The sequence below is a fragment of the Xenopus laevis genome, chromosome 5S (assembly GCF_017654675.1).
Source record: "Xenopus laevis strain J_2021 chromosome 5S, Xenopus_laevis_v10.1, whole genome shotgun sequence".
Classification (NCBI taxonomy): domain Eukaryota; kingdom Metazoa; phylum Chordata; class Amphibia; order Anura; family Pipidae; genus Xenopus; species Xenopus laevis.
The window spans coordinates 48,472,087-48,496,260 of NC_054380.1; the positions used below are offsets into that span (position 1 = coordinate 48,472,087).

At 38.7% G+C, this 24,174-nt stretch overlaps 1 protein-coding gene across 11 annotated transcripts in view; it reads left to right on the forward strand.

The window, feature by feature from the left end:
- Positions 1 to 24,174, forward strand: part of map3k4.S (mitogen-activated protein kinase kinase kinase 4 S homeolog) — a 136,395-nt gene that overhangs the window by 20,088 nt on the left and 92,133 nt on the right. For 9 of the 11 annotated variants that reach the window (XM_041564508.1, XM_041564504.1, XM_041564501.1 and 6 more), the window contains 3 exons: positions 438 to 628; positions 12,267 to 13,630; positions 22,815 to 23,072. In XM_041564508.1, the coding sequence (XP_041420442.1) occupies positions 442 to 628; positions 12,267 to 13,630; positions 22,815 to 23,072 (1,809 nt within the window). In that variant the 5' untranslated portion in view covers positions 438 to 441. Of the gene's footprint in view, positions 1 to 437; positions 629 to 1,553; positions 1,660 to 5,722; positions 5,873 to 12,266; positions 13,631 to 22,814; positions 23,073 to 24,174 lie in introns of those variants that run through there. The other 2 variants (XM_041564511.1, XM_041564510.1) reach the window with 2 other exon arrangements.

Below are 24,174 nucleotides of genomic sequence, written 5' to 3' on the forward strand. Positions count from 1 at the left end.
CTTCAAGGCCAGGGCACCTGCTAGAAGCAAAAGGATAACATAACATACTACTGATAAGGACCTTCTCAGATGGCACACTGTCTCCTGGGTAGTCTTGAAACAGTTCATAGAAGGGCCCCATGGGCACTTTGAAACTGCTCAGTCTACCTTGGAGGGGGGCTTAGGAATGCGAGGGGCCATCTAGGGCCTGCAAGACTTTTCCTTCCACATATATATATATATATATATATATATATATATATATATATATATATATATATATATATATATATATATATATATATATATATATATATATATATATATATATATATATATATATATATATATATATATATATATATATTGTAGTTCAACTAGAGGTGGTAACTTTTTTTTTTCAGAATTGGGGAAGGAACAAGTTTAATTTGTGAATTTGTTAATTTCCCATGCTAAAGGCATATGAAAAAAACTGAAGATGCTGCTGACAACAATCTGGAATGTGAAGCTGATGAGTTTTCAGATGACGAAAGTGCAGAATCTCTCTATAGCAGCTTTCCGCCCAGCATTTCCCGACAGATGAAACGAATGTCATCCAAGAACCAGTGGAATAATACAGGGAGGCCAGTTAGCCAATTCATGTTCAATGGTAAGTAAAATTGTTGCTTCCAAAATAATGTTTGTGAAATACCTAATACATAGTGTATTTGTTATCTCTGAAATCAATAGAGTGCCTTAAATAAATATGAAATAGAATGTATGATTTAGAATTAGAATGTATGGTTTACCATCAGAATAATAATACATACTTCACACTTTGAAGATGCAAAATATTTTTTTTATTGTGACACAAAATAAGATAAAATAAGTTATTGAATCATAGTAGATGTGGGCCCGTCAAGAGGGGACCTCGTAAGTCACCGCCCAGTTTGATTTTCAAACCTGCCTGTTATCTTTCCAAATATCTATTGGGAAATGGCCAAATTGGCAGCTTAAAGGAGAATTCAACCGTTTACCCAAAAAAAACCCCTCTCTCCTCCCCCCCAGCCTAGCTTCCCCCCCCCAGGAAATGCCCCATACTTTATACTTACCCCTTGGTGCCGATTCAGGCATCGGCATTCACCGTTGCCATCTTCCGAGTCTTCGGTAAGCTGAGTGGGAGACCGGTGAAGTGATGCGTGCACAGTTGGAGCAATTTACTGGTTTGCGACAACTATGCATGTGCCGAAATAGATGGAAATTGCCAGAGCTGGAAAAAGGCACGAAGACCTGGAAGATGACTGCGGTCTGATGCCTGAATCTGCACCGAGGGGTAAGTATAAAGTTAGGGACATTTCCCCGGGGGACAGCTAGACTGGGGGGGGAGGAGAGAGGGCGGTCTACGTGGGGTAGGGTTTTTTTTTAAATTAATTCTCCTTAAAACCTGCCCAGGTATGGCCAGCTTTAGTTTATGATGGCGTCATGATGGGCTGTAAATAGCACAGGGATAAAGAGTTTTGGCCTACACACTGTTTGACTGTGAGCTAGTCTACTATTTCTGTGTATCTGCTTCATTGTTCTGTGTTTTCACACAGATTGTCTACTTCCAAGTGGTGCACAAGTCAACAAATAGAACACACAGGAGAACACAGTTGCCAAAAAAGAATCCGCCTTGAATCTGGCCTTTTGACAGATACACTGGTTGCTGTGATATCTTTTTGTAGAAAATGTTTTTCTGTAGACTTCACTGAGCTGTTGTCTAGTGGGCATATTTTTTTTTTTTTTTTTAAATAGTGCCTTATTGGCTATTTTAAAGGAGAACTTAAGCTTAACTAAAGAAGAAGGGCAGACATGTTGTACATTATATTTTGGGTGTCTATTCCAGCCCAAGGTAACCACAGTCCTTTAAAGGAACAGTAACACCAAAAAAATGAAAGTGTTGTTAAAGATATGAAAATATCATGCCATGTTGCCCTGCCCTGGTAAAACTGGTCTATTTGCTTCAGAAACACTACTATAGTTCACATAAACAAGCTGCTGAGTAGCAATGGAAATTGAAAAAAGGCTACATGGCACAGGATAAACAGCAGATAAGCTCTGTAGAACATAATGGTATCCGTTATCCACTATCTGCTGTGTAACTTGAGCCTTTTCTCATTTAAATAGCTGCCCCCATGGCTACACAGCAGCTTATTTATATAAACAATAGTAGTGTTTCTGAAGCAAACACAGCAGTTTAACTAGTGCAGGGCAACACTGCATTGTATTTTTATTACTTTAAACAATTAAATTTTTTGATGTTACTGGTCCTTTAACAATTGAGATCTGAGCCTCCAAAGACACCCCATCTAGCTCCCCATTTTCTTTTCTGCTATTTCACTGCATATGCTTTCTGCTGCTGTCAGTTACTGAGCTTAGGGACCCACTCACAATATACTGAATATATATCCTATAAATGTCACAATATAAGGCCAATTAGTAAATAATTGACTTGATACATTGTAGCTCATAAACCAGCACATTTAGCATCAGGATTTAATAATAAGCACTGTATTATTATCTAATATGCGAGGCTAAACTAATTTTGATGATGATTTGATTTTGATGATTTGTGACAATCCCTTCTCAACAGCTGCTCAAACCACACTGAGCATGTACATGTCGCAGGCACTCCTAACAAAATCCAAGATGGTAAATCCCTGTGACAACTTTGAATGTCTGGATCATTATTACTGAAGAGATGCTGAACCTTATGGCTGGTTCAATAAGTTCACTATAAAAAATGAATATGGCAAATATTCTAGCCATATTCAATTTTAGTGTTTAGTTCTCCTTTAAGCTTTTGAATTTGAACAATTAATCAAACCTGGGGATATCCATGGTTTTATCAGCAAGAAAAAATGTTTTGGTTGTGTGACCCTTGATATCAGGTGCTCCGATGGACCTTGGTTCACAAGTCCACCAATGTTCAGATTCTTGACTCCAGGGTAACTTTAGCTGTATCTTTAGGGTTATTGTCCTGCAGGAAAGGTGACCCTCCACCCCGCCTCAGACTTATTGAAGAGTAAAGCAGGTTTTCCCCTAGGATTGCTCTGTATTTGGCTCCATCCATGATGCCCTTCAAACCATGCCAATAATATGATGCTGCCACTTAAATGTTTCATTATGGAGATGGTACTCTGAGGGTGATGAAGTGTTGACCTTCTGCTACACATTGTGTTTTAAACCAAGGTCAAGAACAAGGAGTAGAACTTGACTTTGGTACCCAACACTGGAGTTATAGTTGCTCCATGGATGGTTTCTCGAATTTTGAGCTGTGGATCTCTTAGCTCCTTCAGTTATACTTGGCCTTTTGGTTGTTTTTTTGACTGTATGCCTTACTGAGTCACTGAGTATTAGTGGACAGGCTATGTCAGGAGTGCCCATACTTTACTAATGCGAGGTCTACTTTTAGATTCTGTTTCATGGAAAATATTACTTAAATACTGATTTATGGGAAAATGCATATTGCTGTATTTAACTATAATTAACTATTTCTTATGTAACCTTAACATAATAAATATCTGAATTGAAAGAATGAAACAGGAGTGTGATTTAGATTAAGCTGTTTGTTGACAGTGTCTTTAGAGCTACTGACCACCAGCTAAAAGTCTACTGGTAGATCCTGCACTACTGGGCTAGGTAGATGCTTCCTCTTGTCTCTATATATTTTTTTTTATTCTGGATTAATTTCTACTCTGCTCAAAGTTTTGGATTCTTTTATTTTTTTTTTTAATCCTGATTGTTGCTCCTATAGTCATTTATGGCAGACTTGTTTTTGATGGCACCTTTGTCTTCTAGATGCTGCTTGTTTAGATATGTTCTCTAATAAACTCTGGGACCTTTCTCAAATAAGTGTATATGATTACTTTGGTATAATGTAATGGTATAATTTAAGTTGCTAATCTCCAAATCTCAACAGCAACTGGTTAACCTAGCAGGTTTTTCCAGTATATTCCACACCTTAATAAAATATATGTTTGCCTTTTACATTGGAAGATCTAAAGCTTCCATTTGTAGCTAGGTAGAAATAGGTTACATTGTTTTCTGTGGGTATATAATCTCTTTGCCCAGAGACAAAAGAAAAGTCAAAAGCAGCAGCCACTTATCTTATTTGTGGGACATAAAACAAAAATTAATTAGTTTTACTAATGGCATAATGGCAAAATGTGTTTTATTTTTACTTATTGCAATGAACAGGGTAAAAGTCTGATATTGAAAATAATGTCACACTCTAGTTTGTAGGAGACCAGTATAAATGAATCAACAATCCACTGAGAATCCGTAGGATTTTGATCTTAGAGACAGGGACACCAGGGCTTCGGACAAAACACAGGTTTATTAGGCAATAGGCATTCCCAGCAGTCACAACAATCAATATACAGTAGAACCCCGATTTTACATTTTTTAGTGGACCAGAAAACAATTGTTTAAAATCCAGGAAAATCAGGAAAATGTATTATGCATAATCTATAAGTGTGACCACAAAACAACTATGTAAAATGAGGGAAAACTTAATATCGGAGGATGTAAAATTGAGGTTCTATTGTATAGATGTAATTCTGGTTACACCTTACCTGAACTTTTAAATTAACGATGATTTTATAATGCTCAAATATTATTTAATTAAAAATTCCTGAGGTCTGACACATTTCTTGCTTACACCCTACCTCAAAGACTCAAAGCACTACCATTCCATTTGCATACCATTCCATTGGACAATTTATAGCCATAAGTCCATCCCATAACATTGACATAATTGTTCTGGATACAAAAACAAATGGATGTTTAGATAATTTAACCACAAGTTCAAAATATATTTAAAAAATGTAGTTAATTAACTTATCAAGATAACAGATCAAATTCCATAATATTAAAGTTACATTGTTGCAGTCAATATATTAAAATTAGAATCTCAATTCAAACTCAGAGTTTAAACCATGGGACTGCCTAGTACACAACTTATAAATCAATTTATTTATTTAATATTGCCATTATTGCATTCCTCTGGGCTTCAATGTGTCATAACATGGGCACTTATTTTCAATATACAAATCCGTATCCAGCTTCTACTCACTATCTACTATCCAAAACTGCCTGCCATATCTGGTACTAAATACCACCAAAAATATGTAGTTGCTTGATAAATATGCAAACCCATGCCAGCTCACACTTAGAAGAGCCAGCACATATAAAGGCTCAGGAGGATACAAGTAAAAAGGAGAATATAATGTAGTATTTCTTAATATGCATAAACAACCACCCTTTCGTGTTTTGGCAAACACGGGGGTACTTAAGTGGGGACCATACATTTTCCTTCACATCCCTTTCTGTTTCTAGTCTATACTTCTATCACAGAGCACCTTCATGGAATATCCCTTGGGATAAAATCCTTAACTCCATCTGAATAGTGACTGTATCTGTCCAAACAGTATTTGATCTTTGCCTTGCTTTTTGTTTGTGGTATACTCAGCTGTCTCCTAGCTCTAATTCTCACACCAGGTTTCATTAATTCATTAATCTCAAGACTTTATAGTTATAACTTGTTATTATTTATTTATAATTCATCTTTTTATGTAAAGTAAGATTTCCAGACTCTTTCATGTCCAGTTGTTTCTAGTTAAACTATGCTCAACTAACACTTGAAACATACCTATCTCAATAGCCCTACTGTGCACAGGATAGAAGTTAAATGGCCCTCTCAATTCTTTCTTAACATACGCAGGTTAATCCATATCAGCTCATTTCCTCCTTCTTCACTATCAAGAATTGAGTGTTCCAAATCAAAGGCTGCCCACTGCTCTGTGAAGTACAGAAATCCCCAAAAATAAATGGAAAAATAAAGGCCAATGAGCACTAACCAGCTATACTGGAGGTAACTGGACGTTTTTTAATATTCTGAAAAGGCATTGACACATTCTGCTTGAAGATAAAGTTCTAGGTAAAGTGTTGGATTAAAAAACCAAATATGATAATTAAGAAAGCCCTCACAATAAAAAAATGCTCTGAACCAACTTAGAATATTACAGGAAGGTTTTTTCCTTCTAACATAAATGGGATGGTCCGTTGTAGCCATTGCTCTAAGTGTAAGTGGATATAAGTGTGATAATTCAAAAGCCCACTAAATTTATTGGCAGATTTATCAAAATGTGAGATCGCCACAGAAAAACTCACTCACTATTTATTCTTTCCTATGGGATTTTTAGAATCTTATTTATCTATGGAGTTCACCATTTGTTTTTCTGTGGTTAGTTCTGAATTCACACTTTGATAAATCTGCCCCATAACATTATTTTAATTGTCAATCAATTTATGTAATTTATCTAATTTAGTGTGCATGTAATTTACTGTATATTGGTAAAACCATTTGCCCATTAAGATTAAGCATTGGAGAACATATTAAAAGTTGTGTTGTGTTCCACCTGCCTTCAGGACTTATGTGCAGCGTCAATAAGTATGTGCCCATAAGGAATAAACTGTGTTTAGTCCTGTGCTCCCCTGCGGCTAAACGGAATTCAGGAGAGCAAAGGGCAAAAATGGCCACGTGTAAGAGCCTTAAAGGAGAAATCAACCTGTTCTGAAAAAAACCCGTAACCCCCTCCCTCCTCCCCCAGGCTAACTACCCCCACGGGGAGATGCCCCATACTCCATGCTTACCCCTCGCACAGATTCTTCCAGCGAAGTTCCACGCGTACATCTGCTGCGTCCTCGGTAAACTGACTGGGAGATTGGTAATTCCGCACATGCGAAGTTGTGCTGTTTTGATAATTTCGATGACGATCCCTAAGCTTTGCCTCCCAAAAGCAGCCAAGACCACACAGAGCATGTGCATGGGTCTTGGTCTTGCAAAGATGGTTTATGACCCCCACTGGCCAACTTTGAAAGCATAAATCATTTGTTTTATTAGGCTTCTGGTGCAGTAAGTTCATGTTTATGTTTAGTATACAAAATACAGCATTTCTAGCATTATTCTATTTTACTTCTTTAAAAGACCCACCAGCATCCTGTAAGCATGCTTCAGTTAACACTTCTTTGCACTAAACTAGATATTACCTCCAAGCTGTTCAGTTGCTTGAGCTGTGCCTATCCTCCTCTATGTGGCAGTTTAAGGCTCAGCTCAGCACTACCTGGGTGGTTGCTAGCTGGGCCTGCAGGGTCTGGAATTGTTCTAAACACTCACCCTTCTCAAGGGAAGCATACACATTGATAAGTCTCAGATCAGCACTACCTGGGTGGTTGCTAGCTGGGCATGCAGGGTCTGGAATTGTTTCTAAACACTCACCCTTCTCAAGGGAAGCATACACATTGATAAGCCAAACATACTTGCTTGCCCAGGTGCAGTCCACCACCAGTAACCTACTGCAAACTAACTCAAGTACAGAATCAACAGTGAAGGGGCTCCCCAATCAAGATTGCGACCCAATGACTTTACAGTGATTACGCCCGAACCAGTAGCGGGGACCCTGTGGTCCACTGCTGCATCAGGTGTTTATTGGTCCTAGAGAAACTAATAGCACATTCTTGAAACATGTACAGCTCACAACTGGCTGTTGTCTTAACACATTTTTTACACTTCTACACTCGATTTTAGCCAAAAAGCCAAGTAACAATCCTCTTCCCTTTCCCTCAACCGACCCCTACAGCCTAACAGAACAATAGGAAGGTAACCAGATAGCTCCTGCTAACAGAAAAGAACACACGCTGCAGCACTCTGAATCTTGTAACAGTGAGTTATTGTGCCAACAAACTGGGCAATGTTTTGGGCCACCACCTTTTCTTAAGCCAGATAGCCCCTGGTAGATATCAGAGTAGCACTCAATAATAAAAATCCAACTCCCAAGGTGACTCCTCCAGTTACATTGAGTAGGAAAAGCAATAGCTTATCTGAAAGCTGTTCCTGTGAAGTGCTGGCTTTTCTGAAAAGAAAGGATCAGACAGATTGGCCTGAGATGACTGCTTGCACCCCAGTATTAAAGCTAAAAAAAAAAAACACCTGTTGGTTCAGGAATAAAATTTTATATGGTAGAGTAAATTATATGTAATGTAAACCATGTAATTTAGAAATAAAAACTGCACCATAAAAATCATGACAAAATCCCTTGAACTATTTAACTGTGTAACAATGTATACAATGTGCATTTTATTTTTTGACAGAGAATACAGAAAGTCCTCTTTCGCTGCATAATTCCTATGGTTTTGCTTCTGTCATGCGGTGTTGTGCTTTGAGCAATTGGATCTGACACGTGTTTTTTGTTTTAATTTTCAGGGACAGGAATTCTGTACCTAATTCTTTAGGTGCATTTTTTTTTTTTGCATGTTTTGACACTGGATTGGCTGTTGTGGAAGCCCCTGTTTATCTAAACTGACTGACAGGACTCATTGGCACTTGGCACCAAGTACCTTTAATTAATGCTGTCAGAACTACTACAGGGCCTGCCTCAACATTACCAAATCTGTGCTGCGCCAGTGATCTTAGCTTTTTTGTTAATAGTAAATTGCACATTGTGATGACCACTAATCTATGATAATCATAACACTTATACATAGTACAGCAAACTTATCTGAAATAGGTACTTGTTACACTTACCTACTGTAGGGCTGCCACAAACAGAAGCTGCTTGTGGCAGTTTCCGGCAGAGCAGGAAGCAGGTCTTTTGAAGAAAAATTGCTTATTTCAGCCAGCAGCAACAGTGTAAAAAAAACCCCCAACAGGCAGTTTTCTCTTGTAAAGAGTTAAATAACACAAAACAGCTTCCAGCAGCAATATAATGCAAGAGAACACTGCTGTTTTATGGACCTCTTGCACGTTGAAAAAAATATTCACTTTACAGATCTCGCTCCCTGTCTTTTTGTCAAACTGACAAGCTAGAGTTTTAAAGTTTCTTTATTAGTCAGATGTGGCTTAACTGGCCCTGCTGGTTGGTATGTATTTTTTCACTATGCTTCAACCATTGCCCTTGTTGCTGGAGGCCATTGCTTACTGTGGCTGAAGCCTTACTCTCTACCTTGTCTGAAAGGGAAAGTCATATTTTGATTGTTCATTCCAGGCCTGTGTTGGAAGGCCATATAGAAACCTCATTGATCTAGGATTTGTATCTTTCATGACGTGAAGCCATTTAACGGCTCATCAATGGGAAATAAAGTGGAGGTAATAGCCAGCGAAACCTCAAAGGAACTTCAGTTTTTGGAAATATCGTCTTAAGAGCAGCTAACTGGTCTAGACGACTTTGCCAAATTTTACTGTGAACAATATCATCAAGATTATATTAAGGAGAACATCATGAAAAGTTTTAACAGCAACTTGTTTGACAGTGACTTTTTTTTAAAAAATCTAACGTTTGTAGGCAGTGAGTGGTGTTATCAAGGACTACTACTTGTAGCATTTGCTTTCCAAATGGCCAGATGATGCATACGATTGCGGATTCTCCACTGCTAGAGAATCTGCTGCCCTGCTGCTGCCCATGTTGTGTTTCAGTGACGAAATCTGCCACATCTGCCTGCACCCAAGTGGACACAATGCTTCCGGGTCCAGGCAGAGCAAGAGCAGAGAAGCTGCAAGGGAGCGAATTCTCGGCCTGCGAAGAAACACAGGCCGTGATCCGCAGTCCTCTGGCCCTAGCCTGAGAGGGGACAAGGCAAAAGTATTAAACAGATTATTTGCTTAACTGCCAATCTGGCCACGCTGCACAAAAAACATTTACATCCTTAAAAATACCTTGCCAGAAAAAGCTTGGAAAGATGAGACCTAAGGCAGGCATGTCCAAAGTTCAGCCGCCAGCCAATTGCGGCCCGTTTTAAAATTTACACCGACCCTCATCCTCCGTCATGAAATTAATAATAATGTGGCCCGGAATTACGTAGCTGTAGCAGTAATATTTGAGCACAGTGAAATGGTCTATTCTGCTGCCTGTGTGCTGAAGGTGTTAATAGACACGAGTGACGCGCCATTCTCGCATACTTCTTTACTGTACTGGCATGTCAGTACATCTATTGCACCTTCAGCCCTAAAAAAGTATGTGAGAGCAGCGCATCACTCCGTGTCAGTACTTGTCTATTGCGAACACCTTCACCACATAGGCAGCAGTATAGATGATCATTTCACTAATCATGTGCCCAAATATTACTACTACGGCTATGCGATTCCTTGTTTAAATGAGGTGCAGAGAATAAATACACACAGACTTCACTTCTCCACTTCCTAAATGCCGCGTATGCGACCATCTCTAGAAGTGGATGGTCCTGATCACAAGCTAGCTACCTCGGAATGGATTTCAGGCTGAATGGTTGGCCCCCCACATATTTTCACCTCACCAAATCTGGCCCTCGTTGCAAAAAGTTTGGGCACCCCCTGATCTAAAGTTTTATCTCTGCTCAAATGTCCACCCAAGGGAACAGTATGAACTATGTTTAACACTTATTGACTCGTTGGGAATCAACATTTCTTTCAAAACCATCCCTGTTAATGTAGTTTTGTCATACAATATGACTAAATCTAGAAAGTCTTTCTGGTTTTAACAAAAAAAGGGGGATAGAGGGGAGATTGTTACACAGAACAGCTCCTTTGTTTGCCTGTGTTTTTACAGGGATGTTTGTGATTCTCTACTGGAAATTCAGGAATGGTTACCCAGGGACCTACCTGAACACTAAAGGTACTAGCTGGTTGTTAACCTTTAGGATAAAGAGTGAGGGAAGGCGTTTGGGGAGATTTTTCGCCGTAAAGACGAGGCTATTAGTCGCATGGCGACTAAATCTTCCCGAAACGCCCAGTGTGACCTTACCCTTAATGTTACCTGGGTTGTAAGCTAATTCTTTGTCTCCATAAATACATTCAGTATTAGAAGTAGACTAATATTGACCAATATGTTGACCTATTACTATACAGTGTCCTTGTTTACTCAATACTTCATCCAATCCACATTCATTATTCTTGTTTATATCCGTTTATCTCCTTTGACATACAACTAGGTCTGCTTGGTCTTTGGTGATACAGGAATGAGACCTGTTATCCAGAATGCTCAGGACCTGGGGTTTTCCAGATAACTGATCTTTCCGGAATTTGGATCTTTGTACGCTAAATACTGAGCAATCATGTAAACTTTAAATAATTGCAATAGGCTGTTTCTGCTTTCAGTAAATATTAATTATATATTAGTTTGGATCACGTACACAGTACTGTTATGGCCTTTCTGCAGTTCAAAACTTTCTGCATAACTGGTTTAGGATAACTGATCCCATACCTGTTGGCTGATATGATCTTTTTTTTTTACAACTTACGATCATTGGAAAGATTGTTCGTTTTCTCCACAAATGTAAAGAGCTGAATCATCTGATATGCAGGTAGAAACAAAAGAATTCTACTTCTATCTGACCATTCAGCACTAACCCTTTGCTGATGTTCAGGCACCTTCAAAGGCACCCTAAAAATAAAAATTTTCAGTCTTGTCCAGTCAACAAGATGACTGATATCCAAGGCTTTTGTGGATATTGGGGGAATTCCTGTACTTTAAAAGGATAATGTAAAGGACTGGTTATACCCCCAGAGCAGTCTGCTGCCTTTCAGGAACTAATGTCCTGCAATCCTCCTTACAGTCTAAGGTGGTCACTTTACTTCCTTTTTGAGACTGTTTTGCCAATGTGACTGCCACATTTGACTGCACATTTGCTAGAACCACAACAGCAGAAGTCAACAAGGTAAATGTTCATGTTGCAAGAGTGAGGAAAACACATTACCGGAATGGTTGATTCAGGAACTTCAGTTATCATTTTGATTAATAAAAAGCACAAACAGTTTTCTGATGATGAAGCTTAACCAAACCAATATTGTGAAACATAAGCATGGTGTTTTGAATAATCACTCAGATTTCCTGAAAATGCACTTTACCAGGGGTATGTATGAGCACAACTGATATCAGTAGTGCAGTACAAATCAGTGCTTATTTTGTATCTTTTTTTGTATGTATGATGTAAAAATATTTTGCAGTTCGACTCACATTTTCTAAAACCACAAATATCATTGAATTTGTTAAAAGATCTGAATATAAAAATTCCGAATGAAAAAAAGTGCTTAACTTTGCTAAAAATATGAATACCTCAAAAATCTGTTTTAAGTTTAGTTCTGTTTTAATTTTAGCAAACACAAGCAGGGTCAGTATATTCCATATTACTTGTGGAGGCTATATCTCCTTTTTAGTAAGTGTGGAAATTTAATAAAAAATGTATTTAGTAGTATGATGAAAATAAACAAACATTTGTTTTTCATATTATTTCAGAGAAAATGAGTAGCCCAAATCAGTCCCCTCACAAAGAGAACAGCAAAGCAGCGACTGGCAATGTTGAAAATCATAACTATAAGCAAGAGAAGAAGAACAGAGCCACTTTAAGAATGACAGAGCGGGATCAAAAGAAAAATGTGCAGTGCTCCTTTTTACTTGACCCAGGAGGTGGGCCCCTGACGAAAAAATCTATTCCTGACGTTGATCTCAATAAACCTTACCTCAGTCTTGGCTGCAGTAGTTCCAAGCTACCTGTGTCTGTACCTGTATCAATAGCTAGAACTACACGGCAAAGCTCCAGAACTGACTGCCCAGCTGACCGTCTCAAGTTCTTTGAGACGCTGCGCCTTTTGTTGAAACTTACATCTGTCTCTAAGAAAAAGGAGAGAGAGCAGAGGGGTCAGGAAAATACTTCTTCCATGGGGTATAACCAGTCTAATGAACTTTTCTGGCTGGAACTGCAAGCTTGGCATGCTGGTCGTAGTATTAATGACCAAGACTTGTATTTATATACAGCTCGCCAGACTATTCCTGATATCATTAATGAAATTTTAACTTTTAAGGTGAACTATGGGTCTACAGTTAGCAATGCTGATAACATTAATGAGACCTTTCGAGAGGGACTATTCATTCTCTCCCCAGAATCTTTCGCTGTTGCCCACCCAAGCTATCAAGAACATACCCAGAAGCAAAAAATATCGTTTGAACAAGTAAAGCAGATTATGGAGCTGTTGGAATACATTGAGGCACTTTACCCATCTTTGAATGCTCTTCAGAGGGATTATGAGAAATATGCTGCAAAGGATTTTCAGGCAAGAGTGCAGGCACTCTGCCTGTGGCTTAATATAACCAAGGACTTGAATCACAAATTGAGGATAATGGGATCTGTTCTTGGTATCAAAAACTTGTCAAACATTGGCTGGCCGGTGTTTGAAATTTCTTCACCATGTCCATCAAATTGTCCGGAGGAGGAAAATATAGAACATGATGGACAAATATATGATGGGACACCTAGCATGTGTAGAGAGGAAAGAGAAGAAGAGGGGCTAACTAATAACAATTTAGATTTGAGGCAAGATCTCAACAGCAAGCTAACGGATAATATTTTTTTTGAAGAAGACTCATCCCCAAACCAACTAGATAAAATTATGTCGGAGGATAATTTTAGCTGGGAAAATCCAGAATGCTGCAATGATGGTGATTGTAATAGGCATTGCTCAACCTCCATTTATAGACCTTTTGTCGACAAAGCTCTGAAACAAATGGGACTAAGGAAACTTATTCTTAGACTACATAAGTTAATGCATGGTTCTCTTCAGAGGGCAAGGAGAGCCTTAATGAAGGCTGATCACACATTTGATGTAAGTCTGAAATTATACTATGGGGTTACCTGCATAGATTTTAAAATATTAGAAATCCAGATAGATCAAGTGCATTTGCTTAATTCATGCAAGCATGTAAGGAATTTATTAACACTGAATTACCAATCTACTTGAAAAAGACCATCCAGTTATTTTTTTATATCTTAATTCCTTTCCGATAATTGAAACTATTTAGAGGGGAAGTATTGTGAAAATGAAATAATACATTTCTAAAACTAGTGAAAATCTCTATAATTTCGTATAAATTAATAATCAGTACCCCCTTGTACGCAGTCGGTAGTTTAGTTTAAGTTTAGTGTTGAGAGTCCTTTATTTTGAAAGACATTTAATAGATTGTCTAGGTAGTACTAATTTATATTTAAAACTAGATATACTTTTTAAGTAAGATTGTGGCCCCTTCAAAAATCAAATTGCTTAATAAAATGAAGATAAATATTCAATTAATTCTATACTTTCATGATTGCCCTCAGATAACTTTCATCAAACCCCCCCCCCCCCAATATGTTTCTGCCCTTGCTGCCATTTGATGCAAATATTTTCTTTCTTTTAACCTTGGAAAAATGCTCTGACATTTACCTCTGCTAAGAATCCTTGCTGTGGCTGAAAGGGTACTTTCATACTAAGATTAATTTACTGTGCATGGCATAAGAAAAATGAGGCTAACACTAGGGTTGGTACATTTTCTTGGGAAAAAATAGCGGCCTTCCTATATATGTTGTAATTTTTTCCTACTGATAACATTGGCATGAAGTATCATTTTTACTGGCCAGGCTGGTAAGATACCAGTGGGTTGGCAACCCTAGCTATAAGCTCAACAAATTTGTACCTTTTATAATTTAGCTCTTGAATGACAATGTGTTCTGCTTTATAGTTATAAAACTGTATCATATTTACCATGATTTTACTTTCCAGGACATAACAGATAGGATTTATCAACTTTCTAAGTGCTTTCTTAACTGGAAGAAAAGGTTGAGGGTGATCATATAAAGCTTTGGAGAGGGGCCTGCTAAGGAAAGCCTTTGGGAGGAGATAATGCAATAAGTTCTAACTTGTTTTTTTTTTCCAGGAAAGGAATATCACAATAAGTATATCAATATGTTAAGAGATTGCTTACCTTTGAGTTGACTTAGTATCATGTAGAGCAGTGATCCCCAACCAGTAGCCTGTGAGCAACATGTTTCTTTCTGACCCCTTGGATGTTGCTCCCAGTGGCCTCAAAGAAGGTGCTTATTTTTGAATTTCAGGCCTCAGTGGCCTCAAACCAGGTGCACAGCCAAACAGAGCCTCAATGTAGGTTGACAATCCACATAGGGGCTGCCAAATGGCCAATCATAGCCCTTATTTGGCATGCCAGGAACATTTTTAATGCTAGTGTTGCTCCCCAACTCATTTTACTTCTGAATGTTGCTCACAGATTCTAAAGGTTGGGGATCCCTGATGAAGAGAGTGATATTCTAGACCATTTGCTATTTTTTTTTAAATGTATTATTTGTGGTATTTTAGTTGTTTATTTAGCAGCTCTCCAGATTGCTATTTCAGCAGTATTGTTGGCAGGCTCCAAATATCCCTAGCAACCATGCACTGATTTAAATAAGAGACTGGAATATAAGTAGTAGAGGACTTGAACGATCAATAATAAAAGTACAACATTTGTAGCTTTACAGAGCATTTGTTTTTTTAGATGGGGGCAGAGACCCCCATTTGAAAGCTGGAAAGAGTCAGAAGAAAAAGGAAAATAATTTTTGAAAGTTTTCATTCAGTCCTTTTTTTCCTTTATCCACGTGCGTTTTGAAATAGTAGATTTTGATGGTACTTCTAGTTCAGGTTGCTGGCAGTCTCATTTACCCTTGCAGCCAGGCAGTGGTTTGAATGATACAAGCCTGTACAGTAGTTTGAAAATAATTTAACGAAGAAGGAAAGGCTGTATTTACTTGGGGGTGCCAAAAGTTAGTATATAGTTGCATATACGGTACTTACCTGAAACCCCAACCGGGGCTCCTATCAGCCGAAAACTGGTCCGTGGGTTCTTCCAGCGAGCACCACGCAACAATTGGCTTCCTTCTTCTTTCTCCACGCGGGTGCGCATGTGCAGTATCTCAAAAAGCCGGATTTTTTAATGCCCATTTCGTTGTACTGCACATGCTTCTGCTCCGGGAAATTTGAAAAAAGAAGGAAGCCGATCACTTTGTGGTGTTCGTTGGAAGAACCCCCGGACGGTGCAGTTTTCTCCTCATAGAAGCACCAGCTTGGGGTGTCAGGTAAGTATATATAATCACTTGGGGGTGCCTAACTTTTTGCACCCTCAAGTAAATAGGCCTTTCCTTCTCCTTTAAAACCTTTATTTAATTGCAAATAGTACAAAGAAAACATCAAGTTTTAAGTTTTATTACTTTCTGAAAAATAAATGCTGATTTTAAATTTGATTCCAGTAGCACATTTGAAACAAGTTGGGACTTGGAAAAGTTGTCTAATGCTAAAAAAAAAAACACCTGGGGGTTCACAACTAATTAGGCCAATAGGCAAAAGGTCAGTACCATGATTAGGTATGAAAAGAGCATCTAAAGGTGGCTATACACGGGCCATTAAAGGTTGCCGACAGACCGAGTCGGCAGCTTATTGGCATGTGTGTGGGGCTCTCAGACGGGCTTCCCTGATCGATATCTGACCGGAAGTCGATCTGGGAAAGGGGATGTAAAATGTGTCGACCCATTAGTTACATGTGCATATAAATAGTTTTTTCTGGAAAAGCCAAATCAGAGAGCCTGAACCTAATGGCATATAGGGCAGCTTTTCATCTGCGTATTGTAGCTGGCAGTGAATTGCCTGAAAAAAAAACACATGGTGCTTCCTTTGGTAGAAAAATGGTTTTGACAGTTGTTCTAGACTTTATTAAATAAACATTCTGATTTGCTATTCAACGACCAGCATAGTGGAGAAATTTGTTTCTTATATGTATCTATCTATAGAAGTGGTGTGCACTACATTTAAAAGTCTATATTGAATCCGTGTACAGCAGTACAGCAGGGAAGATAAGTATTGAACATGTCAACATTTTTCTAAATATATTTCTAATGGGGCTATTGACATAACATATGACAGATGTCGGTAACAACCCAAATAATCCACACATACAAAGAACGCAACACAAATAAGTCCATAAATTCATAAATTAAATCAGCTGGGTTAGTCCTAATTGATGACCTATAAAAAGGTTTCTCATTGCCGAGGTATTTTACAAAAAGCATCTCATGATGGGTAAAATCAGAGAGCTCTCTCAAGACCTTTGCAACCTTATTGTTGCAAAACACACTGATGGCATTGGTTACAGATGTATTTTGTTCCAGTGAGCACCGTTGGGCCATATTCCTGAAGTTGAAAGAACATTATTTCACCCTAAACCAACCACGACCAGATGATCCTCGCAAGATTTCTGACAGAGGAGTCAAAGAAATAATCAGAAGAGTTGTCCAAGAGCCAAGGACACTGGTGGAGAGCTTCAGAAAGACATTGAATTAGCAGGTACAGTTGTTTCAAATAAAAAAATAAGTAATGCACTCAACCGACATGGTCTCTATGCACAGAAAAAGTATGTTGAAGCATTACATGTGGACAAACCAATGAAATTTTGGGAGAATATAGTCTGGTCAGATGAGACCAAAATTGAACTCTTTGGATGTCTTTGCGCACACCATCTTTGGAGAAGAAATGGCACTGCATATCACCCAAAAACACCATACCAACAGTGATGTTTGGAAGTGTGAACATCATGGCATAGGGCTGTTTTTTCAGCATATGGTACTGGCAGACTTCATATAATTGCAGAAAGAATTAATGAAGAAATGCACATTGTTAAGAATCTGTTGCCATCTACCAGGATGCTGAAGATGAAATGAGGGTGGGCATTTCAGCAAGACAATGATCCCAAACACACAGCCAAGAAAACTCTCGGTTGTTTTAGTGAAAGGAAATAATGCTGCTAGAATGGGCCAGTCAATCACCGACTTGAATTGAGTTGAAAATCTATGGAAAGAACTGAAGAATCCGTTTCTAGAAGAGGCACTCAGAATCTTCAAGGTTTGAAGACCGTTTGTGTGAAAGAATGGGCCAAAATCACACCTGAGCAACGCATAAGGCATCTTCATTACAAACAAAGGATTTCTTCCAAGTGTCTCATTCCATTTTACTACACATAAAACATAAGGACCTGTTTGGAATTCTTTATATGTGTGAATTACTTGGGTTGTTACCGGCATCTAGTGGAAACTTCATGTGAATAGCCCCATTAGAAATATACTTACTGAGAAAAATGTTGGTGTTTCCTTCTGTATATTGCTAGTTACACAACTTAAAGGGGTTGTTCACCGTTTAGTATGATATAGAGAGTAATATTCTGAGACAATTTGCAATTAGTTTTCATCTTTTATTATTTTTGGTTTTTGAGTTATTTAGCTTTTTATTCAGCAGCTCCCCAGTTTGTAATTGCAGCCATCTGGTTGCTAGGGTTCAAATTACCCTTGCAAAAATAAGTTGATTTGAATTAAAGACTGGTATATGAATAGGAGAGGCCTGAATATAAAGATGAGTTATAAAAAGTAGCAATAACAATAAAGTTGTAGCCTTAAAAGAGTATTTGTTTTTTTATATCCCCATTTGAAAGCAGGAAAGAGTCAGAAGAAGTAGGGAAATAATTTAAAAAAAAACTAAATAATAAAGACCAGTTGAAATGTTGCTTAGAATTAGCCATTCTATAACATACGAAAAGTTAACTTAAAGGTAAACCAACCCTTTAACTAGTTGCAACCCCTCCTATCTGACTGAGGTTCCAGTATTCTAGTCAAAACCAGATGTCAACTATTTCAATATATCCCATGAGGATTAGGTTAATCTACAAACCATGCCAAAAGCTGACACTAGTTTAGCCAGACAGGACAATTAAGCAATTCAACCTTAACCCCAACATTACCCAAGACAAATAAAAAAAATATCCACATAAAAAAAACAATTGACAGATGTTTCCTGCCTGTTCAAAAAACAGATGAAGGCACAAAATTAATTTAAACCTCTTGGTAACTAACTTTATGATCCAATAACTCTCACACTGCAGTTATAAACATAATCTGTCCCCACGGCACGGAAACACGGTCTATAGCTTTATGTTTGAAGGAGGATACCTTGCTGATATTTGGTTGGATGTCTGATATGATATGTTTTGCAGTACATCAATTTGCCCAATGAGGGATAATGTTACTGAGTGTTTTTCTTTAAATGTGAAGTGTGCTAAGACTATATCTGAGGTGGATGGTGATCATGTGCTTTAGTCATCTACGCAAGCTGAGTTACCCTCCAGTACCAATCAAATACCAATTTAAATTAAAGTTGCGTGTAAAGAACGTCCTAGACTCAATAGAATGGGACACCAGCACCCAAACCTAACCTGCAAAATGTTTCCGTTGTAGGACCCTCAGTACCCTACTTGGTACACTACTTCTGTGTGTGCCTCTAGTTTAAAGGGAGGGAACCTTCAGAAGCAGAAGAGTGTACTTTTTAAGTCTGACATGCATGCCATACCAACATGTGAAAAATGTAAGGAGGGACAAACACATCAGCCGTGCGTAGTGCAGTGAAATGTTTTGACCATGACCATTTTATGGCCACACCCACTAATTACCTTGTCCAAATTACAAAATTTGGCAGGTTATAAAAGTTTAATCGAAAAGAAGTCTGCGAGCACTCCACGTCCACTCAGAAGTTTAAAAACATATTGTCCTTATGAAAGTTTGAACACATTTCTTAGTTTTCTGTCTTTCATGTGTTATAACGGTTCTGCTGATAAAGCTGAAATTGCCCTTTAAAGGAGAGCTAAACCCCCACAGCCCAAAGTCCCCACTGGTCTACCTCCCTGCCTCCCCCTGCACAGTGTTACCCCAGAATTGTGTCCCCTCTAGAAATACTGACCGCACAAGCATAGTCAGCGCAGTGGAGCTCATGGGCGCCATCCTCCAGCAGGGGGAGGCAGGGAGGGGGGCCAGTGGGGGACTTTTCGTTGTGGGGAGTTTAGGTCTTTAAACTGTGAGTCAGTTTCCCCAAGATACGTGCTTATCTTAAATATTTAGTTGTTTCTTTGCTTATGTTAAATTGTTACAAATGTATCAAAGTGCAGCTTCTCAGTGTTCTGGGCTCTCTGCCCAGAAACTTTGTATCATTTTCTGGCATCCATGCAGGAGATCAAAAAGAAACTTCAGTAAGAAACCCGGGCTTACTGTGGGCTTAGCTGTCAATATTGGGACTGCAGAAAATGGGATAGTTGGAAGGTATGACGCATGCAACTCAAGCCACTATGATTGCCGAAATTTCTACCCAAACACCTGCAGGTTTAGAAAATGAAGACAAAAAGGAACACCAAGAGCCCCAATAGTGTAATATGTTTTTACAAGGAGTAATGGTAGAGTAAACAAGTTAATACTCACAAACCAGGGTTACCGATAGGCAACCACTGTATAGGCAGGTGGGGAAATTATCCTGACCCCACTCAGGAATAAGACGTCGCTCTCTGTAGAAGAAGAAAACGGGGATGATACCCCTCCACTCGGGGTGGACTCGATATAGTAGTAAGACAAAACAGAGGCGCCAAAAGGATAAAATTAGCTAAAAACACTTAAAAACCCCAATGGGTAATTCAGAGGAGGTAGTAGTGGACTTACCTCCTCCAAGGAGACACCAACGAAAGTGGTAATTTTCAGTAATAGTTTATTCACAAAACAGTATTGCAACGCGTTTCGCAGGCATTTCCTGCTTCATCAGGCAATGTGGAACGGGAGCAAAAAAAAAAAAGTTGTTCCACATTTTAGCTAATTTTATCCTTTTGGCACCTCTGTTTTGTCTACCTGCAGGTTTAGAATCAACCTGCCATTATTAATCTGTTATAATTATTAAGTCCTCTTTACCTCTTGTATTGGTTGATTTTGTAAACCTGTGTGTTCAGTGTTTGTACAAATCTGCCTTCTTTGCTGGTACTATATAAATAAGTGTTAATAATATTAATAATAATGAGTCCAGAGTTTTGTAAGAAGTGGACAGGGATACTAAAAGGACCAGTAACATATTTTTATTTTTATTTTTTTAAAAAAAAAAGTGTTTGTACAGAACGAAAAAAAACACCAAGACCCATCTTGCGGCACTCGATTTCTCCTTCCTGGCTATCTCCTATAGAAGGCAGGGAGGAGATGGACGATGGATCGTTGCCATGTCGTCTTTTCTGAAGAGGAGCGCAAGCGTAATAAGTTATTTCTTAATAAAGACTTAGCAAATTTAAAGTTAAATGTTTCTTGGTGTTTTTTTTTTGTTACCGGTATGTACAAACAAACTTTTTTTTTTTTGATACTGGTCCTTTAAACACTGTTCCCTGGCCTTTATAGTGATTGAGGAGGTCTTGGCAGTACTCAACATAGCTTATAATTTGTTAATATACTTTAAACATGAATGCCACAAAATGTTATCTTTGCTCCTTATAGACATCCTGTTACACAGTTTGTCAATTATAAGTCCCAATTGCTTTCTTTTAAGAGAAACGAGTTATGACGTGTAAATAAGGACTATACCTTGCATAGATTGTATCATTGGTTAAGTGGGAAATGGTAAATAAACCAATTGAAGCATGGATTTGCTATAGTAAAAGATGTAATCACTATAAGCCTCTGAACACTGTTAATCTGGGTCACCAGTACATACCAATACTTTATCAGACAGAACTTTTTTTATTGCAAAATCTGTTTGTTTTGACAAGTTTTAGTGGGACATTGAGTTTTTGTTAATTTGTTCCATTTGAAAGATTTGTTTTCAATGATATACCATTTAATGAGCCCTAGGGGGCGGGGCACTTAAAATTAAAATGTTGTCCTCTACATTAAATGCTGCTATAAACATTTTTAAACAAGCAGTTGACAAGCAAGTTGATGTTAGTCCCTAACAATAGTATTTATCATAGGAATTTATCAAGTGCTGAGAAACTTCTCTGTTGAAGCTTAATGACTCATTTCCTCTTTAGTGATCTTCCCAAGCTATTTGGGGGGGGGGGGGTAGTATTGCCTAGTTGTGTATATTATTGATCTCAGATTTTCAAATGAGTTAAGAAGTGTGTACAGGAGGTTGGAGAGGGATCCTGTTTAGATATTTAAATCAAAACTGGATTCGGTTTTGTAGTCAGGGGTCACAAATAAGTGGATTTCTCAAACTTTATATGGCGTAGACAGGAGCACCCTAGGTGGCTAGCCATGTACACACCTCCCAAGGTTAAAAGTTTGGAAGAACTTTAGCCAGGGATGGTTTAAGACACATTTCGGTTATACTGTTTCAGTAATGCAGCTAGGTAGTTCACTCCACTGCATGCTATTTGCAGGATACTTCTTATTTTCTTGAATGATTTAAGGTTTTTTTTTTTCTTGGCTACCATTTATATGGTTAACCTATACACTAGTATACCAATGAGACTTATCGTAGGGCAGTGGAAGTACCTGGTTTAGAATAATAATTATGAGAGCCCTCCAATACATTTTGTCTTGAGATTAGTTGAAATATGTTCAAATACTTTTGCTTTGAGACTCACATTAAATATCAATGCAGACTTGTTACATTCTAGGAGTTGCCATTCTCCTGTATTAAAACAATTGCTTCCATTATCTTGCCATGGTGTTAGAGTAACTCCAACCCTGTCATTTGTGAGCAGCATTTGATACATATGAAAGCAGAATTTATCACTTAAGGGTGCAATTGCAAGGATCTTCATGTGGCTCAACGTAGGGTTAAAAGAGAGTAGGATCTACCAGTGTGGTAGAGAACAATCCTCTTTGATTCTTGCTACTCACCAGTGGTGTAACTAGGGTTGCACATGTCTGGTGCAGGATTTGCATAGCAGTCTTATAAAAAACCCTTTCCCACCCCCAAATTTTCAAGGTCCTACATGTTTTTGGCCCATTATCTGGAAAGTATGGGAAGGTCATCTGAAAGAGTGCAAACAATTTTAATAATCAAACAGTACCTTATACTTGATCCTAACTAAGCTGCATAAATACATTTTGGTGACAAAATTAAGCATTATGGATTGAAGATCCTATACCTGTAGTAAGATATGAGCATTATCTGTGTTTTTATTTGTATCATCTTTTAGTTTTCAGAATACCATGATTTGATGATGTGTTCGGATTACTTGCCTGACCTGTTGAAGCAATCGAGTAGCACCGTGCAGAGCTCAGAACCTGCTTGTGACCCTGTCTCATGGGAGGAAATAAAGTTGATGGACTTGCCATCTTTTTTGCCTGCTTTTCTAGTCCTCTGTCGGGTCCTTCTAAACGTCATTCATGAATGTCTCAAACTGAGACTGGAGCAAAGGCCAGCTGGGGAACCATCACTCCTGAGCATTAAACAGGTTGGGTCTCTCTCTCTCTCTCTCTCTCTCTCTCTCTCTCTCTCTCTCTCTCTCTCTCTCTCTCTCTCTCTCTCTCTCTCTCTCTCTCTCTCTCTCTCTCTCTCTCTCTCTCTCTCTCTCTCTCTCTCTCTCTCTCTCTCTCTCTCTCTCTCTCTCTCTCTGGGGCAAATTCACTAAGAATCGAAGTTGCGCCAGGCGCAACTTCGCCGCACTTCGCCAGGCGAATTTTCGCCAGCGCTCCGCAAATTCACTAAAATCCGAAGTTGCGCACAGGGGTAGCGTAAGTTTGCGAAATTGTGCTAGCGTTGATTCGCTATATAAAGCGAAGTTGCGCTAGCGAAGGCTAATTTGCATACGGCGCGAAATTCAAATTTCAATGGAGGAACACGTATCTGCACTACAAATGCCTAGAAAACCTTCAAATCAGCAAATAAAATTTTTATTTTGCCCTACACATGTGCCCACTGTCTAGGTAAGTTGCCATGAGTCAGGAAATGTAGGGGGGAGGAAGGGGAGCCCCAAAAATTTTTCGATCTTTTTCAGCCTATCAGCCATCATGTAGAAAACACGCCAGCGTTTTTTGGGACTTAGAAAAAATTTTGACTTTTTTTGAAACAATCCCTATCTACTCTATTGCGCTTCGCCAGGTCTGAGGTGGCGAAGGAAGTCTAGCGTAAAAGGTAGCGTTCAGTACACTGCGCAAGTTAGTGAATTTGCGTAGTTTCGTCGCTAGCGAAAATTCGCCTGGCGTAAGGTTGCGAAGTAACACTAGCGAAACTACGCCAGCGTTCGTTAGTGAATTTGCGCAGTAGTGAAAATGCCAAACGCTAGCGAAATAACGCTAGTTAGTGAATTTGCCCCTCTCTCTCCTACATGTTTGGGATCCATTAACTGGAAAGTATGGGAAGGATGCCAGTGAAAGCTTCAGCTTCTCTCAGCGTTTTGAGCAAGGCTCCATTTGCAGCGACTTTCTACAGAGGCCACCCAGACCATAGTCTAGAATTTGGGGTGCTAAACCATAAATAGCTAGCCCAGGGTACAGCTCTCATTGGACCACAACTCCCAGTATGCACAGTATGTGGTTAGTCCTTACTGGTTTCAT